The sequence below is a fragment of the Ischnura elegans genome, chromosome 12, assembly GCF_921293095.1.
Source record: "Ischnura elegans chromosome 12, ioIscEleg1.1, whole genome shotgun sequence".
In the NCBI taxonomy this organism is placed as follows: domain Eukaryota; kingdom Metazoa; phylum Arthropoda; class Insecta; order Odonata; family Coenagrionidae; genus Ischnura; species Ischnura elegans.
The window spans coordinates 26128059-26147793 of NC_060257.1; the positions used below are offsets into that span (position 1 = coordinate 26128059).

General features: G+C 39.6%; 3 protein-coding genes across 8 annotated transcripts in view; 2 read left to right on the forward strand and 1 right to left on the reverse strand.

Annotated features, from left to right (window-relative positions):
• Nucleotides 1-988: 988 nt before the first annotated feature.
• On the reverse strand, nucleotides 989-2396 carry LOC124169054 (aminoacyl tRNA synthase complex-interacting multifunctional protein 1). The gene is made up of 4 exons (XM_046547523.1): nucleotides 2184-2396; nucleotides 1957-2103; nucleotides 1379-1879; nucleotides 989-1276 (listed from the first exon to the last, which is right to left on the reverse strand). Exons 1-4 carry the CDS (start codon nucleotides 2322-2324, stop codon nucleotides 1049-1051), a joined length of 1017 nt encoding a protein of 338 aa, XP_046403479.1. The 5' UTR covers nucleotides 2325-2396; the 3' UTR covers nucleotides 989-1048.
• Nucleotides 2397-3203: 807 nt separating this feature from the next.
• LOC124169055 (ATP synthase subunit O, mitochondrial) lies at nucleotides 3204-8846 on the forward strand. Its single transcript, XM_046547524.1, has 5 exons — nucleotides 3204-3276; nucleotides 3491-3535; nucleotides 3609-3852; nucleotides 5176-5288; nucleotides 8499-8846. Exons 1-5 carry the CDS (start codon nucleotides 3250-3252, stop codon nucleotides 8697-8699), a joined length of 630 nt encoding a protein of 209 aa, XP_046403480.1. The 5' UTR covers nucleotides 3204-3249; the 3' UTR covers nucleotides 8700-8846.
• Nucleotides 8847-16457: 7611 nt separating this feature from the next.
• LOC124168859 (blood vessel epicardial substance) overlaps nucleotides 16458-19735 on the forward strand; it is a 246818-nt gene continuing 243540 nt past the window's right edge. For all 6 annotated transcript variants that reach the window (XR_006867000.1, XR_006866999.1, XM_046547213.1 and 3 more), the window contains exon 1: nucleotides 16458-17302. Coding sequence is in view for 4 of the 6 variants with exons in the window: in XM_046547213.1 (XP_046403169.1) it covers nucleotides 16739-17302 (564 nt within the window). In the remaining 2 variants the exon portion in view is untranslated. The remainder of the gene's footprint in view (nucleotides 17303-19735) is intronic.

Sequence of the window (19735 nt, forward strand, 5' to 3'; positions counted from 1 at the left end):
GCATATAGAATCGTGGAAGGTTACACGGGAATTCCACCGGGTAAGGTTCTCCAACTCCATCTAGGCCAAGATGGAGTAGAACCTGACCTGGTGGAATTCCTGAGTAACCTTCCATGATTTGAGGATATAGTCCTACATGTGGGTGGAAAATTCAGAGGATCGGGTGGATTTTCAGGACTGCACCTATAGCCTAGCTTAACCCTTTCACTGCTGTGAACGTACCTAGTACGCTCGCACGGCAGGCTGCTGTGAACGTACTTTTTCTTCCTACCTGCCATGCACTCAGCACTTTCGCCGAAGCACCGGAAAATTGGCAATTTTCTGGTGGTCCGCAGCCACGTTTTCAGCAAAGTTAACAAAATTATTTTTCATCGCAGAAACACGGTTCAAAGACATACTTGATTGAATTGGCAGGAGTGTGATGCAAACAATAATTTTTTGATGATCTGATTGATTGATAGATTTTCAAAATGCAGTCAGAGCAGTCACTTTTGGGAAGGGAGACTCGAGGGCTCAGAGGGTCGAAGAGAGGGGCCAGCATGGGTGAGCTCATCGAGGAAAAGGTCCCTGATTTGCGACCCTTCAGAGAGTGTACCATGCCAATGCTGGAAGTACCTGCTCCATGGCCCCATGAAACCTTTTCGCCACATGTGAGGTTTTTGGGGATTGAACAGCAGTGAAAGGTTTAAGTGCTACTTGGAGGACCCTTCATGGACATAACTACATACATCCATAGGATGAGATATAAAGTGATTGACCTGAAGGAACTTCTAGTATTCAAAATACATAAAAATACCATCAAATCTCAAATATGTTTAAGTTGAAAAAAGCTGACAAAAATTAGGTTAAATTAAGGATGTCAAAACTTAATGTACTGAGTAGTTGAAATTTTTACAGGAAAAATTAATCAAACTTTTCCACATAGCATCATGTATACAGGACTCGAGGAAAATATCAGGCCAATATTTTCAACAGAAAAAAGCACGAATTTTAACCTTAACAAAAATACTTTATTATTATTCAAATCGATTATAAAAACTATGAGCGTTCATTTTATAGGCACATCAGTCAGGCCAGTTGACCTAACTTCGCCTTTACCAGAAACTGTTAACGGCACTCCTTTGTACGTCGCAATTCCTAAAGAATTCACTTTGAGATCCGCTGCAACAGTTTCCCAAACTTTCTTTTTTGGGTTCAGTACAGGGTCAGGACGATGAGTGAATCCTTCGCAAACTACAATATCTCCCGGAGAACTTCCTGGAGGAGGATTGAGCACCTGCAAATTAACAAGATGGTAATCAATGAGCACCTAATCTTTCTTATTCAGACAACCACCATACATTGACAGATCAACCGGATTAAATATGACTGCAATTACCTCAACTTTCTCAGGCGTACTAGCGCATAGAACCATGGCCTCAGAAGTCACACCTCTCATTTTTGCGGGCTTTAAATTACAAAGAAGAGCAACGAGTCGACCCTCCAGCTCCTCCCTTTGAATGAACCGCACCAATCCACTGACGACAGTTCTTTGTTTTTCTTCCCCAAGTTCGACAGATTCTACGTAAAGGGAATCAGCGTCCGGATGTTTTTTCACTTCCACGATGCGGCCAATTCTTATGTCAAGGCGACCAACATCCACTAAATCATCCGATTTCTCAGCCGCGTTATCCTTCTTGACATCCTGTTTCGGCTTCTTATCTGCACTCTTCCTCTTTGATTTTTCTTGATCAGTCGCTCCTTCCTTTGATGAAGCTGGTGGTTTTGTCTCTTGAGGGGTAGCTCGAGTTTTCTCAACTTTGGGCTTCGGTTCCGCAGCCAAACCATTCGCCACAGGTTTTGTAGTAGTGGAGCTCGTTGCCGCCAAATGAACGAGGACCTAATAATCAACGATAGAAGGCTTTTATAACAACTCTGCAAATTTAAATTAATGCTACCAAAGACTTAGACACTCACTGATTTCTTTCCATTTTTGGTCTCAGCTTCTATCAACTTCTTCTTCCAAACCTCTATCTCCTTCTCTAAACACTCATTCTCTGCCATTAAATCTTTGCATTCTTTGTCTGCATTAGCTCCATGGCTTGCCCGTTTCAGATCTGCAATCTAAAATAAAATCATAACACAATATCTCTCAAGAAAACAACCTTGGTAATGAAGTACGATTTCGGTGACAAGAAGCATACCTCCGACTTCAGAGAAGTTATTAACTTTTGCGCTTCAATTGCGCGGCTCTCCAAGCGTCGCATAACTTCATTAGGATTCATCTTGTAAAACAAATTAAAGGCCAAACGGGCATATATTAACAAATTTCCCCCAGTCACCATGTGCGGCAACGTAGGACGGTAGGTTTACGACAAAACACTGCCGATATGGGCTGCGTGTTGCCTACTTCAACTCATGAAAGGGGGCTACAATAAATGAGAACTTATTTTTACTGCTGTGAGGGTTGACAGTTTGAAGGATAAACAATCAATTGTCATCATTACATTTCAAAAGTAGGCTGCATGGTAATGACGTTTTCACTAACGTTGCGTATGGTATTAATCAATATAAGTGGAAAATGACCCCTTCTTATGGCTTTAATGCAGAGGATGAGTTGACAGTACACAACTGCAGTTTTCATGATTAAGATTCCAACTTATTGTTCCAACCATTACTAACTGCCAACATTCCAACCACTGCATTACTATTATAATGTATTCTCCATGGTTCCAACCATTTCCAGCATACGAATTCATTGCTCTGTTGACTTCGCGCACATCAGTTATATCGACTTCTCTTTTCAATATTGAAAAAAAGTCGAAATTTCAACTGCCGACCCATTGATGATTTTTTATTAATAGAGATGGAGATTTTTAATTTTTGTTCTACTAGATAATTCACAATGGATATGCGACGTGGAGCGCAAAATGAGGAACTTTTCCTTAGATCACATTGAGTTAATAATATGGTCTGATCGTCTGGGTTTCCCATACTGCTCTATGAGTTTTTCATTCCGCTGCCGCAGATAGAAACCTATTCCGCAGGCATGGTCTTCATAATGATTAATACATTACCAAGGTTAATTATAATGTAACCCCATTGTGCTTACATGTACGGAGTTTCTCCCGGAGTTTCGTGTGTTCCGTGCATGTTCATGGTTCCGTGTGTTCTCACCGGAATATCGATTCTCAACGCGAGCTATCGCAATATTGATCTATTCGATACATTCGATAGTTATTTCCCCTCGATAGGATCTTCCAGGTGAAAATGGCTGCTGCAAGGTTCTCTGTAATTGTAAGTCTATGAAAAACGCGCTGATAAATGGTATTCATTGTATTTCATATTAATTTTTAATCTTATTATGTATGTTTTGAGGAGCCATCATATAAATTTCATATTACGCGAATCGTTCATGCTCCAATTCCGAAACCGTCTTTTAACCGATTGAAATTGTTACAGCGGTTTATACTGAGTAGTGCACTAATTCTTGAATATATACTTTTTACAGTCCCGGAGCATTAGCACCTCCTCTTCAGTCCGTCAACTTGTAAAGGTATTGTATTGTTTCAGTGGGAATTGCACAATAGATTCAGTGTCGTATATTTAACAGACATTCTTTATTTTAGCCTCCTATCCAAGTATTTGGTATCGAAGGAAGGTATGCCACTGCTCTGTATTCAGCCGCTACGAAGCAAAAGCAATTGGAGCAAACAGAGAAGGAATTAGTTAAATTTCAGGCAACACTTAAGAGCGATGTAAAATTGAAGGAATTTATTGCTAACCCTACAATGAAAAAGGCGCTTAAGGCCCAGGCTATGTCACAGGTTGCCAAAGCTGCCAGCTTATCACCTTTGGCTGGCAATCTTCTGGGTGAGTTATCAGAAAGGGAGATGTTTGATGGGAGGAGTACCTTGAATTGGGGCTGCCCCCCCCTAAAATATGCTTCATGACATTTTTTTCTTGTGTTTTTGTATCTGTTTTTGTTTATTCTTTGTGTCGAGCTTGAAGTAGAGATATGATGCACTTTTGCTTCAGATCATATGCTTTTTGTGCCATGAGTTTTATGGCAAATTTGTTCCTTCGCTTATTTAATTAGGTTTAGGTGCACAGAACGGAGAACTTCTGAATGTTTATTTAAACAAAGCAAGCCTATATAGAGAGTCAACTTCGTATTATGGTTTCCTTCCGAACGTATAAACCATTTTTTGACTCACTCAGTTTTTAATTTTGTTTCTTTATCGTTGTTGTGTTTACTGGCATAATTTTTTCTTTTAAAATTCCTAGACCTGCAATATTATTCTCTCTAGACTATTGAATTTTGAATGTAAAATTCTCTTTCAAGACTACATTAAGGATGCTTGCTCTCACTGCCAACCACCCGGCACTTGCCCCCATAAGATTAACAGACTTTAAATAACCTTTTTAGGTTGGTCAACCTAATGACCCTGTCTTTTCCTTGAGACCTGGAGCAGAAGGGAAATTTGCCTTGTCCTCTAAATAAACTACCCCACAGTCAATTGCCTATCTTTGCCAATCTGCATATTTAGGTGCCCACAATCTCTTAAGAGAGCTGTAAGAGTAGTCGATCGGGGCACTCCTTTGTGCATGCTAGTAGTCTTTCTTCCTGCACCGTGTTCAACCATATCTTGTGTGGTTGATTACACTTGTACGGAAGGGAGATACATATAGAATGGGCCTGCTAGGATATAGCAGGCCCATGCTAAGTAGACTGCAAGCCATGGTGGCAAGTGTTATTTGCTATGTGATGTTTTTATCTAAATATAGGTGAGTCAGAGCAAGAGGGAGATCTTGCTGTGGGTGAGATAGTTACTTAATGAATGCATTGATGGGTTTAGAAGCTTTGAGATAATTTAGGACAATATTTACACAAGGGCCTGGGATGGAGGAAAGTTTTTATCATTTTTTTGTGGGTGAAAATTAGTACTTGTATTGAAAATGCATTCAAACTCCCACTTTGCTTTCCAAAAGTTTGATTCGCAGGTCTTGAATTCACTACAACTTGTTCAGCCTTGTCCTACTTTTCACGCCATAGTTATAATTCATGGAAAAATTATAAATTTTTATGTATAAAATGTCCTGTGATCACTTGAGTTACTTAATGATTGGCTGACTGTTTTAATAATGGAAAAAATTCTTTCTGTTATCAATGGTGCATAAATTTTATGCTTGCAGTTACCATGGCCGACAACGGGAGGTTGAAGAAACTTGATGGTGTTATCAATGCCTTTAAAGTTATCATGGCTTCACATAGAGGAGAAGTCCATTGTGAAGTTATCACAGCTAAGGTATTTTATTTATTTTTATGATACAGTATGCTTAAAATTCTTCATTTACCTTGCGATTTCTATTTTTATATTTGCCTTTGACCAACTTTGTGCATAGCTGTAATTAAAAAACATATATTAAAGTTAATATATGGGTTGATAAAAATCATGATTTTTTTGAAAAAAATCATTTTTGTTGATTTTTTTATTGAAATAGGATTTTATTGATTTAAATGGGATTTTATTGATTTAAATGGGATTTTATTGATTTAAATCAGATTTTATTGATTTAAATCAGATTTTATTGATTCAAATCAGATTTTATTGATTTAAATCAGATTTTATTGATTTAAATCAGATTTTATTGATTTAAATGAGATTTTTATGATTCTCCATCAAAAATTCAGTTATTTGCAAAACAAACTATTTGGGCAGCATATATTGGAGAATGATCGTTTGCAGAAACAACAAGAGGCAACATACTCTAAACTCAATACAACATTTAGTCAATCAGGGGAGAGAACTATTGAAATGCCAATGGTATCAAATTAAAAATTACACCAGCATAATATAAAATTGCCATTGGAAGCATCAGATGTGCTATATTATGCGGTTCTAAAGCATATGAAGTTTAGAAAAATTCTGTAATTGCAACTTTGTATGGTGCCTATGCTTAGAAGTTAAATCAGAAAACAATTTTTTTTCAACGGATACACTAGTATTCTAACCAAAGCCAAAAGCATTCCTACAGTATAATTTCTATTTAAGAGACACCAATGTGCTGATAACTGTCGATTCATTGTATTAATTAAGAAATAAAAATCAAAATTATACACTTACAGCTTCCTTTTCTTGACTCTTTAAAAGTCAAACATATAGATCACATTATGATTTAAATCACCTGATTTTTAAAAACAAATCAAGTGATTTAAATCATGATCTAAATCAAAGTGATTTAAATCAATCAACCCTGGTTATAACTAAGTTTATTTCCATTGGTGAAAGTGCCGAATTAGGTCAACTATGAAATTTGCTGCTTATTTACCTCTGTATTGTGCCCTAAGAAGCCTTGGTGTTGCAAAAACATGGATTTATCATCATATTTTTGTTAGCAATTACAGTACATATTCACATTTCAGAAGGTGCTATGGAATGAATTTAAATCGCAAAGGTGTTATATCTGCATTTTGCCCATTACCAGTCAAGATGAAATTTAATCTTATTTTACTCTTTTTACATTCTTGTTATGTTTTACAATAGGGTAGTTTCCTTCATCAAAGAAAACGGAAGGCATTGATTGCAATTCGTTACCCACCATTAGTGTATTCATAATACACAAATTATTTGGTTTTTGAAATACCGGTTTAGACGAATGGCAAGGGTAAAATTTTATCCTCATTTGAAAAAGGCCAGATTGGCACCCATGCGATTCCACTCCACGTGACGTCACAGGGACCTAGTTTCTACACGAGGGGATAGGAGTTATACATCGTCTGAGGTTACCAATGCATGCATGAGGCGCAGAGCTCAGGGAAACATGTCTTAATAATCACCTATTAAAACTGGCTTAGGTCGGAAAGTTTTCTTCGTTTGATAAGGTATTAATAAACCTTTTTTAAGCCAAGCGCTACCAGCCAGCAAGGTACTCAGCTACCCGCTAGCATCCTGCGTCCTATCAGCGCTCAGAGCCTCGATCAAGGTCACCTCACAAGGCAGGAGGGGGAACCAGAAATGCGTCGCACGGACTTTTTCCCATCATTCCTACTTACGCGTCGCGTTTTCGCGCGCTTGAAATTTTTCACTTTTCATTTAATCGTGAAAAATAGGTATCGTCATTTAAAAATCTAAAAGCATGAAATATGTACTCCAGGAGTAATAATCTTTCGATTTAGGCAATTAAAAATAATAGGAAACCACCCTATTTGAAAACTTGATATGCTGAAGAGTGTTGAGAGATTTCTCTGCAAACAGCATTAGTGTGGTTGTCTCAGTATTCCATCCAGGCCTAAAATTATTGCATTAAGGTTTGAAGCTCCATGCATTCTGAGACTGTTGTACTCCATGGTCAGTCCTCACACTTTGAACATGGAAAATTATTCTCCAAAGGGTCCGAACAGAGAGTTTCTCTTACCTGGTGAAAATTGTGAGAAGCCTAGTAACATATTGTTGATGAAATTTTCTTTTGGCAATTTTAGGATGTTGATATCTGGTGATTTTGCCGGGTATTCTTCCGCATTTATCCATTTTTATTCTTGGAAGAATACCCGGAAAAATCACCAGATATCATCATAATCTCCACGGAAGCCTACTTGGAAAACTTTTAGGATGTTATTTGAACTTCATTGTCCCTGAATTACTTAACTCCTATGGAAACTGGAGAGAATTTCATCGCATAATCTAATACGGACCTCGAATATTCCAGTTTTTTAACCTCAAACTCTTGTCAGTTAATTTAGTAAAATTTTAAATCATGTGATTGGTATTAGTTTGTTGAATAAAATTTAATGATTTCCTTGCACTAAAGCTCAGCAAGCAACTCTGCTCCAGCTACCTCAACCATTTTGGGAAGGACCTTATCATATTAATTTTCATTGGCACTCAATTGTTCCCTTTTATCTTGCTATAAAAAAATCATTTTTTTGTATGTAAAAATAAATATTATACCTGGAAAACCTGAAATCCTCCGTGAATTTCAGCTGCTGAAAACCCTGTATGAGCTTACATTTCGTATGTCTACGAATTTATAATACCATACTTTGCATTAGAATAATAATAATAATTTTAATTCCTCATAATATGTACAGTCTTACGTGAAATAAAAATAACAACTTGGAATTCAACACCCTTTGAGACTTTACCTCACTTTAGAGTTGGTGACTCACTCATTAACTAATAATCCCATATTTTAAATTAAATTTGGCATGTGCTGTATACATATTTTCCTCCATTATACTCTTTCAACCAACTGCTGGAGTGAAAAAAAATATATACATACAAAACCAATGCATAAAATATATACAGAAAATGTAGTGCCCAAAAATGGAAATCAAGTATGCAAAGATAAGAAAAAAATGTAATAGCCAAATGACCAATTTTCTGGATATATTTGTGATGGGATACCCTCCTTACAACATGTAGAATTTAGTGATAGGTCAGCCTCTGCATGTCATGTATCCATGTCTCCTCCATTTTATGCATTATGCGCTTATTTTAGGCAATTTTCTTTTACAGCCCCTGGATGAAGCTTCAAAGAAGGATCTTGAAGGTGCTCTTAAGGCTTTCATGAAGAAGGGGGAGACCATTCTCTTGACCATGAAAGTGCAGCCAGAAATCATTGGAGGAATGATTGTCAGCATTGGTGATAAATATGTTGACATGAGCATTGCAACTAAAGTTAAGAAGATGACCGATGTTATTTCCATGGTGGCTTAAACAGCCTTGTTGTAGTTTGTTATTGTATAGTTAGAAAATTGAAAGAGCTGGAGAAAAACTGTTTCTTTTGCACTTTACGGCATGTGTAAAATATTTCAAATAATATCGTGAATGAATGTATTAAAACCAGAGTGGTGATTAGTAATATTATTGAAGTATTCTTTTTCCAGTGGTGAACCAGGTTACCCTGTGACCAACCATTCATTGTCATGATGCAGCTCTCCTCTCAGTTCTGTTATAGGCTTATCTTTTCTCTCTTGGGCACATACAGTGTAACCTCGTTAAAGCGAGTACGGGCTATAGCGAGACCCCCGCTATTACGAGAGATAGCCGATGCACTGTCAATTCATCCCATAATAAGCATGTTAAAAATTTCGTTTTTACGAGGCCCTTTTGGTGTTGGCTCTCGCCATAGCGAGGGTTTCACCGCCGGAAAAACTTACACCAAGACTCCTTAATCTCAGTAATTGCTTGCGATCTGTTAGAAATGAAGTTAATGGAGTGCTCAGTCTCAAATTTATGTGGTGAACTGTCGTTCGATAAATAAGTAGTTAATTTTGGTGAAAATATTGTGGCATTAGCATTTGCGAATGCTTGATCTTCTTTTGTTCCTCGGGTGGCAGAAAGCAGTCGTCAGCATACCCGCACATCCATGAGTTGCATGAATAGAAAGCATTTGATGGTACACACCATGGCCAAAAAAACACCAAACACGTCTAAGCGAGAAAATAAAGGAGTAATATGAGGTATATTGGCTATTATTTGCACCACCTCCGGTAAAGCGACAATTCGCTATAGCGAGTGTTTATTGGTGCACCGTGGGGTGTCGTTTTATCGAGGTTGCACTGTAGTTTATCTCTCTCATATCCTTCATCATTTGTTTCATGTACAGATAATCACTCGCTTGACTCTAGAGACTTGCTCCTAAAAATTACCGTAAAACCTCTTTATATCGTAATGGAGGGGACCAAAATATGGGCAATTTGATGTGTGGAGGTTCACTAAAGAGAGGTTTTAGTGATATGCTCAATTTTTTCATATCTTTTGGAAATGAAAGGCACTACTGTCTTTTAAACCATTATATTTATGCATTTAAACAATCATGGATGCATTAGTGAACATATATTTATTATTTAATGATAACACAAAGCGATCACTATCACATGATTTTTACCATGATTCAAGAGAAAACAATGTGATCTCTCTTAATTCAACAGTCAGTTAAAATGATAAGGATAGTTAAGGATACCTTTTTTCTTATTTACTGTTAGGTATGCTCTCATTTGAAAAAAAAGGCCACAACTAATATTTAACGTGAAAATTACAGCATATTAAAGGTGTAAAAGAAAAAAAAAGCGTGAAGCATTTATTGCTGAAAATGTCATTCCATGTACGTAATCTTGGCTGCATTAATGGTCTACTTGTCTCAGTACAATTTGCAGAGGTAGTTGGGAAGTCTCGGGGGTGTCACCTTGGTATTAAGTTATGAGATAAAGAGGTTCATTACAAGGAGGTTTGCCAATAAATTTACATGTAAATCTGATGGGACCATAAGGGTGGTATGAAGTATGGAGGTTTATGATGTAAAGAGGTTCATTGCATAGAGGTTTTACTGTATCATCCTTATTTTTTTTTTTTGCATTCCTCTTGCTTATAAAGAGGTGATACGAGAGTTTGATGGGTTAAGTAGTTTGGGATGATGCAGGAAGATTTCTTGAACATGAGACCAATCTTTGAGGCCCAGTTGTATTAGAGTAAAAACTTATTAAGTAAATTCATGCAAAGGGAGGATATTTGTATTGTGGATTCCAGTTATTTCGGCCTCCAAATGATCTGGGCAGCTACTTATTTGTAACAGTTATACCAGACAGAATCTAATGGCAGACTTATCTCAAGTTTTCTCTGGTTAATTGGGACAACCAGTTCTTTAACCTTTTCCCTACTAAAGATGTAAATATATGTGTGGATGTTTCTTGACCCAGGAGAGGAAAGCCGTATATTTTCGTCGGAGATTTTCTTACACTAGTGAACAATTGCCTTTATGACAGTCGAGGGTGTACGACGTCTTTGTTTCGGGACCCAACACTACAGGGTTTAGGATTTACCCTCGGAGTCCGGGAGCAGGTACCCTGACCCCTCGTTTTTATTACCCCTCTTAGAGGTAAGGGTCATGCAATTGTTTATCCAGTCAGTTTTTTAAATAAATATTTGTTCTTTTCTCAAGAAATATAAACTAAGAATTGAATTCTTTGTCTTTTGAGCTGCGTTTACAATTTTTAAACGATATTCTATGATAAATATTAACTTATATCTCGAGTTCTGTATAAACATATACATGGAAATTGTTGCTGCATTAAATGCGTTAATATTGGCCTTAGAACTTCGTTTAAAATTTGACAATCCTCAGAAAAATTGAATTCAATTCAAAGTCTACAATTTACGTGCAAGCAACAATTATCCATGTGCTAAATACATATAAGCAATACATAAGTTGACCGTGAGCCAATGCCGCAGGTAGGGTCGTAGACCCGGAAAGGAGGGAGCACAACTACTCTCAGAGTCCAAGATAATGTGGAGTCCCAGCGGGGAGGGGTCGAAAAAGGTTCTGTGCGAGACCCTTCTTAACGAATGTCCTCCAAAAATGCTCCATACCACAAGAAAGAAGTCTCTTGGGACTCAGTACAGCAGTCATGCTAAGATGAAAACTCCGCCATCTCGAAAGGGTTAAATGGAGTACTTAGTGGTGGTATATACCAAATACTAATGGGTAATCATCTTTTAAATGAATGCTTCAGAGTATAAAACCTTGTCTTCAACACTAATGGTCCAGCCAGGAGGCAACTTGAGTTGAGTCACCGTGAGGCTTCATCTAATGTTCACTTCATTTCTTTAGCGACCAGAACCATTCAGGTTGCCATTAGTCATTCCTAATGCACACTAAAACAAAGAGGATTAGCAGGGCCAGATTTATGAAGTGGGTGGCCCGTGGGCCCTTTTAGTGCGAGGCTCACTGTTTCAATCTGTAACAATAACAGGAAATACAAGTGACACAATCTTCAGTAAACACTATTTATTAACATCAATGTTGATGACTACATTTTAGCCAGAAAACAACCCAGCTTCTCTGCATATCTCCTCATACATGATGTTTTATTCCTGTTTTTCTGATTTTGTGAGATTTACATCAATATTGGTGGAAGGTTCATGCTTGTTGGGTGGCCCAGGGTCTGGGACCCTCGGGGTTAGTGGCAGATCTAAGTGGGGGCTAAGAGGGCTACAGGACCCCCTTGGGTAACTAATAGAATGGTAATTCTTTCAGACCCCCCACTGCTGCTGGAATTTTAACCCCCACTAAGACCCCCTTGTCCCTATCCTGGATCTGCCACTGCTTGGGGTCCCCCCTTTGATTGGGCGCTGAGGAGTAGGTATCGGCTGACTGTTAGCAATCATTTGGAGCTAACTTTAAAGCTTGGTGTTGGCGACGGCAGCATTATCAAGACGGCTAGGCCGGCTCGCCAGCTTGGCTGTGTGGCTTATGCTGAAGTTGGAGGCGAGTCTCGCGCCAGCCGCACGAGTTCACCGGTGGCAGGCAGTCGGAAGCAAGACAGTCATTCGCAGTCGGTCGCAGTGGTTGCAGTCGTGCGCCAGTCGTGCCCCAGCCGGGGGAATGGAACTCACCACAAAACTGTACTTGTGGAATTAAAGATTCTTTCGTTCTGAACTCGGTGCTTATGCATTTCTTATTCGCAACACTTGGTCATGATGTGTATAACTGGAATGTGTCTTATAAATGGGTCAGCTGCCTTATTGGGTCGAAGTACACAAGTTGCGATGTGTCCCAATGGATGGTAAGAGTTGTATGTTATTAGAAGCTTTCCTTTGTCATTCATTGGGAGGGGAAGATGGGGAACCACTTCGGGTACCTTTTCTTGATATGCGAGTCCCTCCCTCCATTTCCCCTTAACCTTGTGCGATGGCCTTGACCTGAATGCTGCCACTTTAGAACAATTTGCGTCATGCCGTTTTTTGTCAAAAACCACTTCATGGACAGCACGGTGTGGGCGGGTGCGTTGTCGTGGTGGAAGAGCCAATCACCTGTGAGCCAAAAATCCGCCCTTTTCTTCCGATATTTTCCCTTATCCTCTGCAAAATATCTACAAAGTTCGTCATAATGAGTCCCCTACCTAAACCCTATTTCTAATCCTAAATGGTACCCCTCCCAGCTGTATATATATTAGGGTTGCTGCTTGTTATTCAGACAGCTAATTGATATGACATGTGTTTAAACATTTAGAACGTTTGAGATAAATAAGCGTGGAGAATTACTATGGCTGTTTCAATATATATTAAGTTTGTAGCCTAAATCGAAACTTGACTCTTGTACGTGGTGGAAGGGCTCCATATTATCAATAAAAGCCTCTTTGTTACTTCCACAATATATTTTCTGTATTTGATAATGTTGAAACAGCTGAAACCGGTAATAAAATAGAATAAAAAAAATATTTTGTGGAAGTAACAAAGTGATATTGATAAAAAAAAGTTTGTTGCTTGTCAGTCTGTCTGCATTTTGTGCAATCACACATGGGTCTAGCTCAGTTGTACCAAGCGCTGCAGGGATGGTTTTTTTTTGCGTTCAGTGGATAATCTCTACACACACCTTTTAGACTTGGTCCCAGCGCTGTAGCTTGACATTGCATTAAGTTGTTGGCAAAGAAACAGACCAAAAACAGCCTGCCCACAAAATGGGAGACAAACAGTGGCAAGGCTCAATTAACTCCTTTCTCCCCACTGCAGTGGTTCTCTTTTGTAAAACTCGAGCAAAGGAGACCCAGGCACTGCAGTAGCGGATACAGAAAAAAACTCGAAGAGGGGGGGGCACAAAAGATATCTTGAGTTACCTTTACTTTTATTACAATGAAAAAGAATCAAGTCACATGCAAAGTCTAAGAAAGTTTTAATTAAAGTGATTATACACATATAAAAGACAATGCCATCTTATGATATAAAACAGTGGTTTTGCAATGTTTGGCTACACGGGTGGCCCCGCAATGGGGGTTCGCACCCCCCATATGTATCTGCCACTGAGGCACTGGCATGCTACAATGCCATTTCCACCAAACCCCCTGCAACAGTGGTGTAACTATGGGAGGGGGGGGGGGAAGCCTCCCCTTAGCAAATGAGGGGATAGATCCCCCCTCTAGCCTCGGAGGAAAAAAAATTAAAACTCTTGTCTAGTTTTGACATATAGTAACTGCATCTGCTGATAGTTAAATTTTTAGTGCCAAAATGTAAAAAGTCCTGGCATGTAATTTTTCAAAAATTTTCCTGGAACCCCCATTGCCTGGGAGAGGGGGTCCCCGCTTCAGGCCCCTTCATCCCCCCCAAAGCATATTTTCTTGCAATTGGCCCATGATTCTCGCAATTGGGCTATGATTCTCATGATTGGGCCATAGCGAGCAACAAGGTAATGACTGGTAGCCCAGCAACATCAGCCTGGCAGCAGAGCATGAAATGGGACACTGCCAGTAATTCTATTTACAATGAATTTCTGCAAAGTAAACTCGTTGAAAATTGACCGGAAACTTATGGGTAGCATAACACTAATTTCAGTTTTCACTCTGCCCTTAACGAGGGTCGTTTCTGGGATTTTCACCACTTCTTCAACATTTCATGGACAGATTTACTGGTATTGTAAGCAGTGTATACTGGTCACTCTGTTGAAGTATTAGCTGAGTACATATTCCAATTGAAGTCAAAAGTAATTGATGATTTCTAATAGGCAACCTAAGCATATCAGACCTCAGATGCATTATTTCTGAAAGTTATACATATATCACTAGTTCACTGCAGTGAGTGATGAATCATCCTACCCAAAATATAATAATTTTGATATTTTTATAAAAAATCTCTTCTACCTTTTGAGCCTCTGGGGGGCGGGGGTGGCTCCCCCTAAATCCGCCTGTTCAAATCTAACCCAAAAATAAAACCAGTGGAAAGGGGGGGGGGGCAATCAGATGATGGCAATATATGTAATTGTCGAAACGTTCGCAAAGAACTTACTTAAATAGGTATCTTACTTAATTAATCTTTTACTAACCAACCCTTGAGAGAAACTAAAAACATACGTGCGAATTAAAAAAGAAGGATACCAAGGAGAGAATCTGGGGGGAAGGAAGTCTATTTCAGGTAGGTACCAGTGGCCCCTCAAAACCCAAAACATTTAGCTTGGCCAATGTCATAGAGAGGCAAAAGAAGCTTAGTGGGATACTCCGGAGAGATGAGGGAAACTTGTTTTTAGTGTTTCCCGCGTCTACTATCTTTATTTAAGCTTAAATTAGTGTGCTTCCATGAAAGTAAATAGTGTAATTGTGAAAAGAAAATATAAGCTCTTACACAACTTAAGGCGGAGCTACCCAGGTTTGAATCATGCAGCAATAGTGGAAATTTGCTCGCGGAAGATAACTTCCTGTAATCGAGATGTGTTAGGCAGTAATGTAAACAAATTATATAACCACTCTAATTGTGTAGTAGAAGTCGCTGGATATTATTTCATGAAGGAAAACGAACGTAACTTTTTTTTCAGACCAATAATTGCTGTTCGTACCGGTATAAAATTTAGCTTTAAAGCAAAATCGCCGAGTGATAAAAACACTACAAATTTGGGATAAATAATCGGCGCTGGAACTAATGAGTGGCATATGAAAAAGCATGAATTAGCATCCAGAAAAAATAATGCATCATGATGCTGCAAAAATACCATTGCCGCATTCGAATTAAGGGTTTCAAAATCATTTTTATTAATGCATACCTCTTTAATAACATGATATAAATGTATAAAACACCTATCGAAAACAAGTGGATTCCTTATAACAAGCAAAATTCAAATTACAAACATTTTTATCGGCACTATACGGTTGCAAACAGTTGCTTCGCCATGGCAGTGCGTCGGCAAATATGGAAGAAAAGGGCGGAATATGTATACTGAGACAAAATTTGAAGTTCGAGATAAGGTTGGATGATCAGAAAAAAAATCTGGGAGTGTGATCCAGCAATAGGTCACGATCACACCTGATGAGGGGGTGAGGAGCTGAATTTGATGCACTCTCTAGTCGCTAGCAGACGGCGTACATGTTTCACCTTCCCTCCGCTAGGTGGAAACTCAACGCATCAAGAATGCGCATTCGCTCCTCGGTTTTGCGTGTAGGACCACCGTAGACGCTCTTAGTTTTGGGTGCACAAGAAGTTTTGTTCTGTATTTAGTGATTTCTGCTTTGTAAAATAAGGATAGATGAAGTTAAGCTGCTCGCCTTCGTATCCATTTCATTCGTAACTTAAATCAAAGTCCGCATCAGCGGATTCAATTTCCTCTTAAGGCAAGTATATATACTATTGATTTTGGTTTATGTCGTGCCGTTTATTGATGATGCCGCTGTTAACCCAGAGCCCTTTTCGGAATACTTTACCCTAAATTTATCCCTCGTGCACGGAATGCGAGGGTCTGTCGTGGAATTTCCTTAGCATTTATAGTGATCCATATTTATTGCAATTTATTTTTCATACAATATTGTTTTGTAAACAAAAGGCCTCCCTTATTATGCCCTAGGGAACACATACCATACCCTGCGGAGAAATGTCATGCTTGCGTAGTGTCATACGGAAATCGTGTTGGATCCTTATTTTTCGTGCATGTCGTGAAAACGTGTAGAGCCGTGGATCCTGAAATTCCCTTGTGCATTATCCGTTTTTCTCTGCAGGGCATGCTGGACAAGGATGTAGCAGGGACCGTGTGTAGCAGTCGCTAGTCGCATCTCAGATGGAAAACCAGTGAAGATGTACCTAGATGAAGAGTCTCCGGGCGTGTAGTGGAAGAAGATTCGTCTTTTATATTTAAATATTTCGCGTGATGATAGGCGGTTCGACCTTTTTAAGTGATCCCATGTTCTTATTAAAAGTTTCGAATTAATAAAAAAAATAAATAATAAAACGCAACATAAAAGTGAGTGGTGTATGTGACTTCTTCATCGAAAGGGGAAGGCGGCATGTCATTCAGTGCCTTCGCAGCTGCTCTCACCGATGTGAATGGGGAATTGAGTCTAGCGGGAACGGTTGAAGGCGGCGGAGGTGGGAGCAGTTCTGCTCCGGAGAACAGCACCACGATTCCTCCGAGTGGTGTCGGTGGTGTTGGACCCGTCGGTGGTGACGGAGGAGGTGCGTCGGACTGGCCCAACGTGACGGCGTCGATCACGAATGTGTCTTTCGTGTCTTCCGTGTTTGGCGCGGGCCTGTGGCCGAGCAGTCACCTGCACAACTGCGGCGTGGGGGGCGGCACGGGCTGGACTCAGGCGAACCACGTCTACTTCCAGTTGGCCAATGCCTTCTTCTTCCTCTCGTATCTGGCGCCCCACAGGGGTGCCTACGGGATCTTGTACCTGCGGGTCACCCTACTGGTGGGTTGTGCCTTCTTCGCCCTCTGGGGTTGGGCTGTGCTCTGCTCCTTTGACGCGTTCCTCTGGAACGCCGCCTTCGTAGCCATCAACCTACTCCACGTCTGCGTTCTTTTGTTCCACCTGCGCCCCGTCAAGTTCACGCGTGAAGTCGAAGAGGTGAGTACTCACATTAAACAATAATATTTGCTCGAATTTCTTCCTGGAGCGAGGGTATATCCCTACCAAAAATACATTTCAGGTTCCTGGTCAGGGAATTTCGGGCAAAAGAACAAACTGGTGTTGTTTTAAGGCCTGTTTACACGCAGTGGCGGATCTTGGGCTAAGGTGCCTATAGTACCCCCACAGCGTCGAAACATGCACTAGATAAAATCGAAATTTTTTGAGGTTGCCATTGAGCACAAAAATTTTTAGTTATATTTTCGAGTAAGTTGACCTCTATTACGTATTGAATTACAAATTCTTTTTAAACTTAAGAGCACATTTGTGTCTTTTTTTTTTGTCAAAGTATTAGCCGAAAACAGCTGTTTTTTGCCTTGAAAATCACAAATTTCCAAAGTTCCCGCACCCTCCGTCGACTGAGGGAATCCGCCAGACTTCCAGTTTTACTCCCCCCCTGGATCCAAACATAGATCCGGCACTGTTTACACGGTACATTAGCTCGTACAAGTTAATGCCTACGTGAAGGAACGCGAGGTAGAACGCCAAAATGCACCGTGCACTACCTAACTATGTAGTGCGAATGCATGAACTGAAAATAGAACCTGTTCTAATTTGATTCATGCATTTGTATTGCACATGCTCCGATCCACCAAAATCTTTCATAGAATCAGACATTAACTCGTACGTGTTAATGCACCATGTAATCATACCTTAACGTACCAGCTACCGATTGTTTCCATCGAAACTGTTCTACGATGTCTAATTTTAGATATAGGTAAGTTCCATTTATGTTCCAGGTCCGAACTTCATTTTCATGTGTTTCCTGATCGGGAACTTTAGTTAATCAATTTGGCTGACCAATTTAAGATCCAGGCACGCAGCCAGAAATTTGATTAGGGTATGATTTTGAGGTATGCGGGTTGGCTATGATTATATATTGTTGTCAATACGCTCGCATTAGAAAACCATACCTTCATTAACTCAGCAATATATTACGTTTGCATAATGGTTACAGCTTAATTCATCGTTCGTTATTGGCAGACATGAAATGTAGCTATATCGGAAAATGGAGTGTCAGAGGATGGATGCCCTTGGGCTAATTGTCTTCTCAGCGAATTTATCGCGGGAAAAAATCGGGTAAGGGCCTTACACCCCCAAAATCCCCACCTGGCTACGTGCCTGTTCATATCTGATTATAATTAGGAAATGGTCTGGAATTTTGATTGGACTAGCCTGCGTTGAGATGAACCAAGGGGTTCAAACCAGGGCTGTAGCAAAAAAAAATCTGGGGGGGTTAAATTGGGGCAGGGAGCATTTCAAGAGGGGGTTCGTTTGAAAAAAAACACTTAAGACCGTATCCCCCCAGAATTTCAGGGGTTGGATAACTTTCCCCTCATCGCTACGGGCTCGGTGGTAACCCCACGAAATTATTCGCGTAGGCATTTTTAAATAAAAATAATGGAGTGTTAATATTTGAAAATAGTTAGTATAACCTTACATTGGTAGCTACCCCCGCCCACTATTACCTGTCCATCATATTAAGTTATTGGTTAGCACCAGTAGTCGTAGCACGCGCGTGAGATAGGGGGAAGCTCGGAGGGCCTATATCGGCCAAACGAATTTCACGAACGTTACTGTAGTATACCTATTAAAGCTATGTACCATGTTCCTATTCGCACTCCAGGTAAAATCTTCTTTGCTCAATCTAAAATCCTCACCCTCCCTTCTTTGTATATCCTTACATGTGCCTGCTTTGTTAAAGCAAACCCTTCCCATTTTCTTCCCAATTCTACCTACCATGATCACCTCACCCGTTCAAGAAATAACATCCACTCAAACCAGTATTCCATTTCTCTCTGTCTTAAAGGTCCCAACCACTCTGCCTCGATTCTTTACCATAAAGTTCCCAAAGAAATAAAAAATAGCAACTCACTCTCCGCATTTAAAAAGAAACTAAAACTTCTCCTAGCTGAAAAATGCTACTACAGTGTTAATGAATATCTGGAGGATGCATTGTAAGATAATTGCCTAGATGGCAACTAGAATTGCCTATTTTTTCCATGCTTCTCTAAGTATTTATTAACCCCCTGGACCCTGTTTTATTGTTGTACTTATCATAGTTAAATGATTATCTTGGAAATTCCCAAGAATCTTATCCTGGTAATTTCAATATTCATATATGCATGTAATTGTTTGTAAATTTTATACTTGACTTAAGCCTTGCAGATGTGTGTACTACTAATGGTGAAATAATTTTATTTCGTCAATAAATAAATAAAGACCGACTGGAGCGATCGTCTCTAGTCACCGAGGTTAAGCACTGCAAGGGGCCAAGTCGTGAATTTTAAGAGCTACTAATGGTATATAGTCTCTTTAGGAGTGAATATAGGCGTAGGCGGATTTAAGGTGGGGGAATGGGGGCATTCCAAC

Excerpts from the sequence above, each read along its gene's own strand:
- LOC124169055 (XM_046547524.1), top strand. The coding sequence starts at position 3,250 with ATGGCTGCTGCAAGGTTCTCTGTAATT. Across the intron at positions 3,536-3,608 it reads CAGTCCGTCAACTTGTAAAG|CCTCCTATCCAAGTATTTGG; the intron begins GTATTGTATTGT and ends TCTTTATTTTAG. Across the intron at positions 5,289-8,498 it reads GTGAAGTTATCACAGCTAAG|CCCCTGGATGAAGCTTCAAA; the intron begins GTATTTTATTTA and ends TTTCTTTTACAG.
- LOC124169054 (XM_046547523.1), bottom strand. The coding sequence starts at position 2,324 with ATGGTGACTGGGGGAAATTTGTTAATATATGCCCGTTTGGCCTTTAAT. Across the intron at positions 2,104-2,183 it reads TAACTTCTCTGAAGTCGGAG|ATTGCAGATCTGAAACGGGC; the intron begins GTATGCTTCTTG and ends ATTTTATTTTAG. Across the intron at positions 1,277-1,378 it reads GTACGCCTGAGAAAGTTGAG|GTGCTCAATCCTCCTCCAGG; the intron begins GTAATTGCAGTC and ends GTTAATTTGCAG.